The sequence below is a fragment of the Miscanthus floridulus genome, chromosome 11 (genome assembly GCF_019320115.1).
Source record: "Miscanthus floridulus cultivar M001 chromosome 11, ASM1932011v1, whole genome shotgun sequence".
Classification (NCBI taxonomy): Eukaryota; Viridiplantae; Streptophyta; class Magnoliopsida; order Poales; family Poaceae; genus Miscanthus; species Miscanthus floridulus.
In genome coordinates this window covers 54,680,576-54,693,881 of record NC_089590.1, presented here as the reverse complement: position 1 = coordinate 54,693,881, position 13,306 = coordinate 54,680,576, and the positions used below count along the sequence as shown (strand labels likewise).

General features: G+C 43.8%; 1 protein-coding gene and 1 long non-coding RNA gene across 2 annotated transcripts; one reads left to right on the top strand and one right to left on the bottom strand.

The window, feature by feature from the left end:
• The first annotated feature begins 1,652 nt into the window (after positions 1 to 1,652).
• Positions 1,653 to 8,136, top strand: LOC136493135 (beta-glucosidase 12-like). The gene is made up of 13 exons (XM_066489178.1): positions 1,653 to 1,883; positions 2,019 to 2,088; positions 3,147 to 3,205; positions 4,635 to 4,710; positions 4,804 to 4,881; positions 4,970 to 5,057; positions 5,454 to 5,709; positions 6,012 to 6,127; positions 6,208 to 6,425; positions 6,891 to 6,922; positions 7,254 to 7,356; positions 7,456 to 7,564; positions 7,687 to 8,136. The coding sequence occupies exons 1-13, from the start codon at positions 1,662 to 1,664 to the stop codon at positions 7,853 to 7,855; spliced, it is 1,596 nt and encodes a 531-aa protein (XP_066345275.1). The 5' UTR covers positions 1,653 to 1,661; the 3' UTR covers positions 7,856 to 8,136.
• A 645-nt stretch (positions 8,137 to 8,781) lies between these two features.
• LOC136492897 (uncharacterized) lies at positions 8,782 to 11,590 on the bottom strand. The gene is made up of 4 exons (XR_010768228.1): positions 11,462 to 11,590; positions 11,315 to 11,382; positions 9,103 to 9,213; positions 8,782 to 8,983 (listed from the first exon to the last, which is right to left on the bottom strand). It is a non-coding gene; the product is annotated as an uncharacterized lncRNA (long non-coding RNA).
• Between the last annotated feature and the right edge of the window lie 1,716 nt (positions 11,591 to 13,306).

Sequence of the window (13,306 nt, the reverse complement as noted above, 5' to 3'; positions counted from 1 at the left end):
TCGCCGACCAAGACGTCGGAGAGTAGATCTTCATCCTCGTCGGCCCACCGACGGAGCTTTGACCTCCCCATCGAGCCGCGTTCCGGGTGGAAAGGCAGGGCCGAGGGGGAAAGGCCGCTAGCCGCGCGTGGGGACGATGAGAAGGGCACCGGCCGGCAAAGTTGGACGTCCTTCTGACCTGGGGCAGGCTGGGAGAGGGTGGGCGCCAGACTCGGAGCAGGCGCCGGCGCAGGGCGGTGGACGCCAAACCCGGAGCAGGCGCCGGCGCAGCTGCCGCCCGCGTGCGAGCTATGCTCGGACGGAGGCGCTGGTGACCCGAGCGGAGAACGGGTAGGAGCATCGGAGGCTCTGAACTCGCCGAAACCTAGGAGAGGGGTGGAGAGTGACCTACCAAAGGATAGATCGGGCGATGGTGGTGACGAATCTGGGTGCTGATGGGGAGGAGCGGCTGGGGAAGGAGCGGATCTGGGCGGATTGGGTTGTGGCGACTCAGGGAGGACGGAGGAGAGGGACGGGTCGGGGGGGGGGGGGGGGGGTGTCAGGGTCGTCCATCCTCCTACGATGCAAGCAGCTTTTAGTTCCTCTTTTTCCTACCTCGTTGCTGATCGTGCTCGCTATGCGTGAGCATTCTGTTTCGCTGTCACTTTTCGCTTTCCGAAACAGCTCCGTGGTCCTTCCTCAGCTTCTCTACGTCGACTTTTAAACTCTTCAGTTATAGTCAAACAAAGATACAGGCTCTCCTGCGTTTTCTCATATGAGTGGATTTTTCAGATGTCCTTGTGACCGTAAGGGCTATCTCAATCACTCATCGCACGTCAAGATTCGTGCGGACAAGAGATAGACAGACAAAATCATGGGTAGATGACAGAATGCTTCAAGATTCGTGCAGTATGAGGGAAGCAATGCTGTCTTGATAGACCATGCGGCCACATGTGCGTAAGTGTTATTATTAATAAGTTCATTAGTTGCCCTGTGTGTTAGTGAACTTAGCAATACATGATGCTTAACCTTATGAACGAGACATAGACAATGCACACATATCATAATTATCTAAGTGTATGTGTCAAGTACTTACAAGCATTACACTGGCTGCCAACCTCCAAGAAAATTCAACAATCCCCAAGAAAATAATAATTTATCTTAACTATTTAGAACAACCCCCAAGAAAATAGTTATTTCCTTTGACGGTCAAGAATAACACTAAAAATTAAATAAGTCATTTTTCTTGATTATTTACGATTACACTCAAGGAAATGAATAATTTCTTTGAAGGTGCTTAGAACCCGCTAAGGAAACATCGATATCAGCCCTCAAGGAATATACGACATTTTTTTGTGCTCTATGAGCACGGCCAAGAAAATTATACTTTCCTTGACGGTTCTATTCTGACAATAAAAAAAAATCTTAGCACTCAAAGTAATAGTAGTGGACAAGTTCAGAAACTGAGGCATCTATACTAGTATCATGACGAAGACGTTCCACACATATGCCTAGCCGCAAGCATCTTTTCTTCTATAATATCATATATTTTTTCTTCAACCAGGACCAGGAAATGAGAGAAATAAGTAGGTTCATGTGTCCCTGTCGTGATGCGATCACGGATACCGATCGAGAGGAAGAGATAAAATAATGTCGCGCGATGACCATGCATTAGCAAATATATGGGGTGCAAATTGCAGGTACCACCGTCCACTAGGCTCTCCCCTCTCCCCATGGCAGCTGGGAGAGTAGCAGCTGCGACTGCGATGCTTGGTCGTCTTCTGCTCCTGCTCCTCCTGCTAGCGGTCGCTTCCGACGCCAACGATGGAGGCAGGCAGCCGCCGATCAGCCGGAGAAGCTTCCCGGAAGGGTTCATCTTCGGGACGGCCTCATCGGCATATCAGGTGATGGATGTTCCCTGCAATAATTCTTCAGGACTAATTAAGCTACTAGGACAATGAGGATGTTTCAGTGTTAACTTCTCGTTCTGGGAGGAATTAAATTCTAATGACTTGCTGGTGATGTTCACGTACGTGCAGTATGAGGGTGGTGCAATGGAGGGGGGAAGAGGACCAAGCATCTGGGACATCTTCACCCATCAGCACCCAGGCATGTGTACACCGTAGCCACTCTCTCCGATGTAACTTGAAACTTGAAAGAGTGAAGCGTATAAAAACCGTCGCAATCATGTTCAACCGCTACATGATCACTTCAAACATGATTTAGTGGTTCAACAATATCGAATTTTTAGATGATGGAATAAAAAAACATTCCAGCCGCTACATCATTATTTGCTAGTTCAGCAAAGCTAGCACATAAATATCAACTGAATGAAAACAAGTCTTATGAGATGCAAAATTGCAAATCCTATAGTAGATTATATCATCCATGCTTGGCGAAGATTTCCTAAGTAATTTGTTTTCAACGTGCGATATGCGTGCTCCGAGGACTATCCCTGCGGCCTACCTTTTAAATTTCTGTTAGCACAGTGCCCAAAATCTGATCCAGTAAGTAGCGATAAATCAATTTCTGAGTAGCACTTGGAGACCTGTAGAGACATAAATAGTACATTTCTTGACAAGTTTTGAGCTAGTTGCCCTTGTGTTTGTGTTGCTACCCTCTTAATGAAATACGTGCTAATTGGTGCGGCCACGAAAAAAAAGAGGAATAGGGTATCCTATGATTACCTCAAGAAATAGGTGTTAGAATTCCTGCTCACATTTCTATTGTCAGCGCCAGCGGCAGTCCTTCTTGACAAGTTTTAGCCATTAGCCAAGGTTATAGTCTTAACAGATACAGATAGAGAACATCCTTCCAGGGGGGAAAAAAAGCCGTCCCAAGCTGTCTAACTGGACTGAGATTGTCCACAAAGAAGATCTGTTTATTCTGCCCAAATATTTGCTGGTTGGGGATTACCTTGACCCCCAGACCAGCTCATCACAATCTCATAAGTCACAATTCCAGTCGTTCACACCATGAGCCAACCAGTCACTACCTGAGTATGAAACAAGTTGTTGAATTATTGATCTTACTTGTGACAGTGAAGCTTAGTTGACTAGTCCAAATACCACTAGCAACTTGTGTGCATTATTATTAATTTAAATGACTAGAAAAAACAAGACAAGAACAACCCATCTATGGAACTTACTGATTCTCTAATTTGGCAGATAAAATCGCCGACCGGAGTAATGGGGACGTTGCAGTGGATTCCTACCATCGTTACAAGGTAGGAATTTATTAGTTTTTTTAAGTTATCCTTCTTTTAGTTTAGTTTTTATTCAAATCAAAAATAAATTCCTGTAATAATTTTAATGATTATATAGTCCAAGTAGTGCCGGTATCTATTTTTCTATCTGGTTATATTAAGTTTTAGATAAGATCTTTAGGTTTGAAAACCAACCACAACATAAGTGCGGTATTAGCACATCATAGATCAATAATATTGTCGGGTTCATAAACCCGGGGTCCCTTGAGGACCGTCTTTCGCGCCCGGGCTCGGCCTAGGAAAACAACATATATTTCATGGGCTGGCCCAAAAAACTAAAACACAGCGGGCCGAAAAAGAAGTCCAGTCGTCGACCGGAAGGTCTACCCTTAAGAACAGGCGCCCGCTCGTCAACTTCTTCGGCCCACCTCTCCGACCGGAGCACTCGCTTTAGGCACCAGCCGTCTCCAAGCAGTCTCTCCAATCGGAAGGCTTGGCCCAAAACGCTGCTTCCTACTTCAACCCCACGACCGGGGCTCGTAGGAAGCCTGCTCACCGCTCTTCTCCGACCGACGCACCGAGAGCCGACTAGAGTCATCCGACCGGGGGGGCTCCCCATTCGGAAGGAACCAGAAGATGTGCGGAGAAAGGCAAGGCATGGCTCACAAGTCAAAATCACTATACCAGGGACCATACCTTGCACGAAACAGTGCTCTGCAACCACCCTGACACAAAGTATTGTAGGGGCCGCTAGAAACCCCCATATGGAAAGCCCCCCGCGTGTCTTTGGACATCGATCACGGTATGGGCTCCAGGATTTGCCATACCGGGTGAACATAGCGCGGCTCATCACATGCCACTAGGCATCCAGAAGTATTTGACCGGCATCCATCCTTCCTGAAGAAGATATCTCGGCCCCCCGTGCACATCTGACATCCTACAGCGACATCGACAGTATTGGGGGGGCTTCAACCATTATCCAGTTTTCATCACCGTAGGCAGCAAGGCTTAGAAATATCTGTATTCTCTCCCTCTCACCTGTAAAAGCCATCCCCTTCATCTATAAAAGGGGATGCGCTCCCTCCAACCAAAAGAGATCGACTTCTTCAAGCTCAGACTCACTAGATCGATATCAACTCCTTACAACCACAGCACCACCGAGTTCCGACCGCAGCCCTTCCGGTCGGTCGGAGCCTTCCGAACCTCTTGTATACCCCTCATTTCTCCTTCTAGTTTGTAACCCCACTACAGACTTCGAGTACCTGGGCTCAGGAATAAAGTCACCGACCGACCCCGACTGGACGTAGGGCACGTTGCCTGAACCAGTATAAATCATGTGCCATTGAGTGCTAGGCCACCTCCGATCACAACGTACAGCAAAACTACAAATATTTACTAGTTGGTTACTTTCTGCACCGACAAATATAATAGTGACTTGCCCAAAATGCAGGAAGATGTGCGCATCATGAAGGATATGGGAATGGATGCCTACAGATTTTCCATATCCTGGACTAGAATTCTTCCAAGTTAGTGTGATATAATTGTTTAGACGTTGTCTTACATGTCTTCTAAAGTTCAAACCCATCAAATCAAATTTAAACGTCTCAATCTAATGACAGATGGAAGCCTGAGCGGTGGAGTCAACAGAGAAGGCATCATGTACTACAACAATTTGATTGATGAGCTTGTGTTGAAAGGTATACCGCTTTCTTTACTTCCATCAAATGATTCTGTATACTCATGTACCTATCAAATATTCTCATATATATTTGCATACATCTGCAGGTGTGCAACCATTTGTGACACTTTTTCATTGGGACTCGCCCCAGGCATTAGAAGATAAATATGGAGGATTCCTTAGTCCTAATATTATGTGAGTAACGACGTTTTAGTCCTTTCTGATTGCAAAAATACTTCTAGACTGACCTGCATAAGTTAAACTGTTGGAAAGTGACCACCAGATTAATAAGAAGTTTAAATGCATTAGGTAGTAACAAATTGACAAAGAAAAACAATTTTAGGATGTGTTGTCAATTTGTTACAAAGAGTATATATTGTATTTATCCTAATAAGTCATACTCAATTTATTTACTTGCGCTAGGTAGTAATAACAAATTGACAGCACATCCTAAAAAAATAGAGAAAACTTGTAGCAAAACTAGTATTCAATAGGAACAAATACTAACCTGTTGACGCTGGCAGTTAAAATTGCTGTTTATGTACTCACTGAAAGTCACATGATCAATAAATAAAACTGTTGATGTTGCAGAAACGACTATAAGGATTATGCTGAGGTTTGCATCAAGGAGTTTGGCGACAGAGTGAAACACTGGATCACATTCAATGAACCCTTGAGCTTCTGCGCAACAGGGTACGCATGGGGCACATATGCACCAGGCCGGTGCTCACCGTGGGAGCAGGGCAAATGCAGCACTGGGGATTCTGGAAGGGAGCCTTACACAGCATGTCACCATCAAATACTAGCCCATGCAGAAACAGTCCGATTGTACAAAGAAAAATACCAGGTCAGTGATGAACTCTCCATGAAATTGCCACAGTGGATAGGTTGGCCATAATAACAACAGGCATATATTTAGATTAGAGAGCCACATTTTCTAGTCTCTATGGGTATATATTTAGAAGTTCTAAGGTTTAGAAGAACAAAAGTTTAAAAACTTACAGCACCATTGTATGGTTTTTAGGTCAAGTAGTTGGTTACGGTCTTATTGTTAAAAATCATGCATGTATTCAAAATGTATTGTTTCTATTTGCCAAATATCTCCAAACATCACTCCCATTTGTCTGATATATTGAATGTCAAATGCAGGCTGTGCAAAAGGGAAAGATCGGAATAACTTTAGTCACAAATTGGTTTGTTCCTTTCTCCCATTCAAGATCCAATGATGATGCAGCGAGGCGTGCCTTGGACTTCATGTTTGGATGGTAAATTCCGTATGGCCCTCAAAACATATCAATGTCAAAATTTAGAAGAGAACCAGAATTTTAATAGAAGTGCCCTTTAGGTTTATGGATCCCCTTATTAGAGGACACTATCCAGTAAGCATGAGGAGATTGGTTGGAAATCGCTTGCCGCAGTTCACAAGCGAGCAGTCTGAGCTGGTCAAGGGTGCATTTGACTTCATCGGACTCAACTACTACACTGCAAACTATGCTTCTAACCTTCCTCCATCAAATGGCCTCAACCTCAGCTATAGTACAGATTCTCAGGCGAACCTTACCGGTAAGTCACTGAAGCCAAGAGATGACTTCGTGTCATCGTTCTTGCTTGAATTAGCAAGAGAGTATTGTTAATAATACTATTTTAGATGATGGAAAATAATACCATAGCTGCCTCTGAGATGCTTGTGGCTAATACTTATTACAATAGTGCACCCGCGGCAAAAGTAAATTCAATATTCCCTCAGTCTCAAATTATAGGTCATTTTGAGTTTTCTCAATATATAGCTTTTATGTACCTTTTTATATCTAGATATATTTCTTGTAAAAGCTAAAACGACATATAATTTGGAACGGATGGAGTAGTTCTCAAATAAAGAAGAAATGTTTAATACCATAGCTGTAATATCAATCTATATTCGCAAAAAAAAATCTATGACATGAGGTCATGTGTCAATCCGAATATCAAAAACATGTATTTCTCGCCCACATTTTTTTAGGCATACTAATCTCCTCCAATTTGTGTTAGGTGTGCGAAATGGTGTGCCCATAGGCCCTCAGGTAACCACAGAGAACAAGATACCCGTGCTCTTCCTTCCTCTAAGCAGAATTATTCCAGTGCTATCACGCCCTTTAGGATGGCATGGTAGCAACCACAAAAGGTCTTGAAAATTGTGAAAAAGAAATTCAGAACATTGGTTTGCGTGACATGTATCTACCTCCCCACAAAACTTTAGAACCAATGTTGTGAAAATTTTCCAAGAAGCTCTTGATATTTTGGGGTTGCTTATTGTGCGTCAGTAGCTCTCGTAGGGGTTCACCGGAACTATGCTCCCCTCGCCTATGTGTGTAGTTGTGTTCCACATATAAAAGTGGCTTTGTATATATGCAGGCTGCTTCATCTTGGCTCTACATTTACCCTCAAGGATTCCGTGATCTGCTACTATATGTCAAGAAAAATTACGGCAACCCTACTGTCTATATCACTGAAAACGGTAATTTTTGTTGCCACATTGCTTTCTTTACAATCCGTATCATGTTGAGGTTATTTTCCTCTTGAAAGACGATGCTTGAAACATTTTCCTTTATTCTAGGAGTTGATGAAGTCAACAACAAGAGTCTACCACTCCAGGAAGCCCTGAAGGACAGCACTAGGATAGAGTACTACCATAAGCATCTCCTTGCCCTACAAAGTGCTATAAGGTCAGTCAGAGCTCTATCTAGCTCATGCGTGCAACGCAAAAGCAATGCCAGTAAGTTAGTTTGTAGACACTAGCTTATGGAGAAGGGAGAACTTGCTGCATCTGATCTGTGGTTCACTGCAGCGACGGGGCGAATGTGAAAGGCTACTTCGCGTGGTCGCTGCTGGACAATTTCGAGTGGGTGAATGGCTACACGGTCCGGTTCGGGATATACTTCGTGGACTACAGTGATGGGCTGAAGCGGTACCCCAAGAGCTCCGCCCACTGGTTCAAGGAGTTCCTCAAGAAATAAGCATATGTGCATGGGCGAGAGGCCGCCCGGCAGCTGCGAGAGTGTTAGCAACTTATATATTGCTAATCTTTGTGCGGCGTTTGGTCTGGCCTCGGTTGTATGGCCGTGTTACAGATAAATTGCCCCACCAAAGTGTGCTCACTATTTTTTAGACATAGAAAAAATTATTTGAGCCCCTTATAAGTGGTGTATTTAACCATATATTATTATAGCCAGTCTGTTGAAAAGCTAATAAATTTTTCTTTAGATAATGGAAAAATCTGAATTCAGCCTTCTTCAAAGAATAAGCATCAGTCCACACTTATTACAAGCATAGCTAAGCAAGATTTAAACTTGTTACAACTTACATGTTTGAAACTAAAGAATTTAAACTTATCACATATTCAAAACTAAAATCCAACAAGGTAAATAAAAGACCATTTATTAGACATGAAAAATTGCATGGTTCTTGATTCTAGTAGCTTACAAGCCTCACGAATTCATTATTTGTCTTCATCCGAGCGTATAGAGCCTAAAATTGTAGCCAATGTGACCATGAAAAGTTAACAAATAGCAAATGCCAAAATGTAACAATCATATAAAAAAGAATAAAGAAAATGGAACCCTAATCATGAAGTCTATCAATAAACTTACATTCTCAATTGGCAAAGATATCCATATCCATATCTGTCATTTCCAAGGTATGGCATGGCAATGTTTTTCGTAATGTCGGTTGCAAAAACACAATTCTAAGTCTATTTTGGAGCTCCACCGAGGTACACTGCCAGTCACAAGCCACTAGTCTTGCCACTCGCTACCTGTCTCTCCCAGACACCTTGGCGTCATCCACTATGGAGTTTGTCCACCAAGGAAGGGCTCTTCTCGTCCCTTACATACCAAGCTTGGAGGGTTGAAGTTGCTAGAGAACAAGCTTCTAAGTCCCCTGGCACATCAAAGATACAACTGCACGCAACGCATCTCCCTCTAGTTCTCAAGCTAAGGCTTAATATTCACTCACTAGTGATGTCATGAATCCTAGCCTTAGATATGATCACTAAGATCTCGTACATTGGAGTCTGCTTGACTGCTTCAACTAGATCCTAATCACTATTGTGCGTGCGTGTGCTGCTAACTGAAGCGGTGTAGCACCTGGTTTTAAGAACAAAATCAGATACACATCATATGTGAGCCTAGAAAATCAAATCTCACATATAGCTATAAATAAGGGTAATATCAATAGACAACGTACTTAGTATAAAGAATATAACCTCAGACAACAAACAGCGGAAAGATAACTCTGATCTTCGGGTGAAGACTCCAATTCCACAGGGACAACTGACTGGTTGATCACAAGCCTAATTCCTCCAAACTCTAACAATCTGGTACCCATCCGGGATTTTTCCAAAGATTTAAAAAATAAAGCAAGCGTAAGCACATGTCGTACTCAACAAATATAACATGGGGTTCATGAGGCTCAAAAGGCTGACACTGGTTTAACTGCGATTAACTTTTAATTGTCACAATTTTAGCATAGGAGTAGCAACAAGTTTATCACAAGCCCATATAAACACATGATCAGGTAAACATGAATAATGAATAGCATAAACAGTAATCATTAATGAACATCTTCATCATCCATATCATTAGTGTTCATCATCTATTTTGTAAAGGTCCAAAGCCGCTCGTGACTGTGAGTACGGCTGATATACCAGTTTTACACTCTGCAGAGGTTGTACACTTTCACTGTAAGTCATGATTTACTCTTTCGCTCAAGGTAGCTAATCTCTTAACCCACTTCCAAGAAATATCGCTAGGGTTCACTATGAAGCTTTTCAAAGGTTCGTCTAATAAGTTAGGGCCATTAGATTCACTTGGCAAATAAATATAGGAACCCTCCTGTCAAATGGCACAATGACACACAGCCTATACACATAAGAGTAGAGGTTGTCATATACTCGATTCGTCAAGCCATTCTTACGCTATAAAGGTAACCTCTAACAAGCTAGAAAATATCCTCATACTGAGCTAAAGCCAGAGCCATGTAGCCCTCACAGCTGTACTGTAAGTTCCGGATATTCGCTTACCGATAAGTCCTTAGGGAGAGCAATCCAGAGCACCATAAAACAGCCCAATACTCTAGCCCCCTTTTTCCATATTGCTAAAAAGCATCTTTTAATGTTTATTGCATATACGATTAGTCAAGTTATAAGATCATGGTCTTTAATTGAGCACTAGCATCATACTACCCAATGCAATACCCCATAGGTAACAAGGCACAAGGTAACAAAGCACTAGGAAATTCTTACTGGCAGTCAAGATAGACACATGTAGTATGAATTAAATGATTAAAGGTGTATAGGACAACAAAGAAGATCACATGCTATATTTGCCTTTAACTTAGATCCTTCCTCTATTGATTCATAGCCTCCAAAGAACTGTTTTTTTATCACCACGTAAAACTCACCGATTAGACAAGATCATTAAGCACCACACAAGCATCCTAACAAACATGCATAGCATTCAAACATAACTATATTAGAATAATACACAAATCAGTGAAAAATAATTTGAAATCAAATCTATGCGTTGCTACGATCACACAAACGCGAAAAGCACGCTAATCAGAACTACGGTTGTAAAGAAACGACTATAGGGTTTTATATTATAAAAGAAAAGAGAAGACTATAAGCTTGATTTATGTTAATTAGGAAAAACTATGTGAATAGCATTAATTTAGATTAAACAAATCATATTTATACTTAAGAACTGAGTTGAAGCTAATCATATTTTATTTATAAATATTTTGATATCATTTATGCCAATTCAACTTCAACTTGCAAATACAAACTGACATGTGAAAACATCTAATTAAATTTGATATGTGTGTTTAGACTAAACATATTATAATTTAGAAACATATTTATGGTAGCAACTAGTCATGTTAAAACTTATTCGCAAAAGGGCATTGTATATAATTATGTTGCTTTTATTTATAAAAACTAGTTGCATGCATATTAATCAAATTAATACTTAAGCATATATATAAAAGTCACTTGACAAGAAAAACGACGATACTAGAATGTAGATCACATCGATAATCTAACATAATTGGAACAACTCGAAATGGACTTAAAACGAAAAAACGGTGGAGCTCGATCGCTGATTATAGGTAGTGTATTTCTATAGTATTTCTAGATTTGTTTTTCTATAAGAAAACGGCCATAATGTGTCGTGACGTGATGATGATGCCATCAAGCCAGCAAGAGCAAAACTGGGCACGCATGGCTGCTCTATTGGCTCTGCTTGCTCGAGCGATGTAGCGCGTTTGCGCGCGGGCGTACACGCTGGAAGGCGGGATGCAAGGGCTGGCGCGCTGGTTCAGCAGACTTGGGTCCTAGTGCAGGTGGCGGCACCATGAACAGGAGCTCGGAGGACATCGTCAAAAGCATGGGGAGAGACGAGGAAGCAAGGAGAATTCACCTAGGTCGTTCGTGGCAGCTCGGAGGAAACGGGGACGTCCTGGTGCTCGACGGGGCGGCTCTGTCGTCCTGCTAACAACGGCGTCGTTGGCGCGTGAGAATCAGAGAACAAGATAGAGAAGAAGAACAGCGCCTGCAGCTTCGTTACCTAGATACGGGACTTGGCAACGGTCTAGGCACGACGGCGAAGTAGCAGAAGGCGTCCGCGGTGGCGGCTCAAGCGAAGGGCGGTTGTCGATGGGAAAAACAGGTACGGCATGGGGCTTAGGTCGGCTTTTATGGGGCGGTTAGCTTGGAGAACACGGCAAGGCGATGCGGCGTGGAGGCAACGGACTCCCTGGCGGCAGCGGCCGATGCGGTTGACGCGAGGAGGATGAAGACTGTTCAGAGGACCCCACCTGACAGCGGCTGCGCACAGGGGAAGAGGAGGCGCGGTGCGGCGTGGCCTGTGCAAGCTTCGGTCTGGGCTGTGATGGCGCTCTGGGCCTGGGGCTTGGCGGGCTACTACGGGATGAAAGAGAGGGTGCGGGAGAGAAGGCTGGAGCGGAGCGGGCCAAGCCAGGAGAAGGCGGCGGGGAGAAGTAAACAGGCTGTTGCTGGGCTAAAACAGAGAGGGGGAGGTTTTCTATTTTTTTTCATTTTCAAATACAAATTCAAATTCTTTTAAAATTTTGATCAACCCAAGCATCACAAAAAAATAAATATGCATCAGCATAAATGCACAAACATGTTTCTACTCCTTATGATGAATTTTAATAAAATGAAAAATATTGTTTTTCCTATATTTCATATGCACAAAAATTTGAAATTAAATCGATTTAACTACATTTCCAAAGTAGCAAATTTTAGGGTGTTACAAGTGGCGCACATGATGACCCCATGGCCGGAATTGAGAAAGAAGGGGGCGGGGCAGGGGCGGGCGGTGGGCGGAATGGCCAGCGGCGAGGTCACCGCTGCCAGGGCAGTGGACGAGGCGACGATGGTTAGGGTTTTAGATATTGCGACCATCCATGGCCAGTGCTCTTAGAAGGAGGGGCTCGGGGAGGCAGTTGGCTCGATGGTGATGGCATATTGAGGGGCAATGAGTGAGGCGGCGGGGGGGCAAGGAGTCATCGGCGAACTCCTAGATTGGGATTAGGGAAGGGCGAGTCATCCGGCAATGGTGGTAGGTGGACGGTGAGGCCGTCGATGAGGTCTCCTGCGGCCTAGGCGATGGTCGAGGCAGGCGGGGGCGGGGAGGAAGAAGAAGGTGTGTGCTAGTATCTCTACCGGCGTACATGTGTTAGGTAAGATGGCCGCAACTAGATCTAACTTCTACCTACCTATAGTTTCAATGTACTCCAACACCTTTCAAATGGACAACCAAGGGCATATTTAGTCCCTATACATCAAAAGTCATCTAGCTCATAGGTTGTAAACATAGTCCTCGTAGAAGAACCAAGGGCCATGCTAGCGCCCGGACGTCCGGACGCCCACGCATGTTGTTGCGCCTACCGTGCTGTTGTGCATTATGCGCCCCGCGCCTCCTCTTGTTGCACCCCACCCACGCCTGCTGTTGCGCCTGCACGGGAGAGCATGTGTGTGGGGCCCGCCCAGCTGCATGTGTGAGAGAGAGGGAGCACAGTGCATGTACCCATGTGTTGACCCGGCTGCATGTTGCACCATGGTTGCCAACGCCGGGTGGTGCAGGGCACCTGTTTGGTGCTAGCCCGCTCTAGCACTCTGCATGCGTCCATGCACTTTGACCAGAGAGTGCTCGGCTGTTTGGGCACTGATTGCCCACATGATAGAGGTAGTCAGCACTCAGTGGCGAATCCAGGACTTTATATAAGGGTATGCTGTCAAAAAATCACTTTCAATTTTGTAAAACCATTTGGCAATTCGGTAATAATTAAAAACATCCACAAAATACAATATAAATGGTTCAAACACTCCACATTGATAGTCCAAAATATAGACATAAAAGAGAGTAGGAGACTTACAATACTACTTA

Excerpts from the sequence above, each read along its gene's own strand:
- LOC136493135 (XM_066489178.1), top strand. The coding sequence starts at position 1,662 with ATGGGGTGCAAATTGCAGGTACCACCGTCCACTAGGCTCTCCCCTCTC. Across the intron at positions 1,884-2,018 it reads CGGCCTCATCGGCATATCAG|TATGAGGGTGGTGCAATGGA; the intron begins GTGATGGATGTT and ends ACGTACGTGCAG. Across the intron at positions 4,711-4,803 it reads CTGGACTAGAATTCTTCCAA|ATGGAAGCCTGAGCGGTGGA; the intron begins GTTAGTGTGATA and ends ATCTAATGACAG.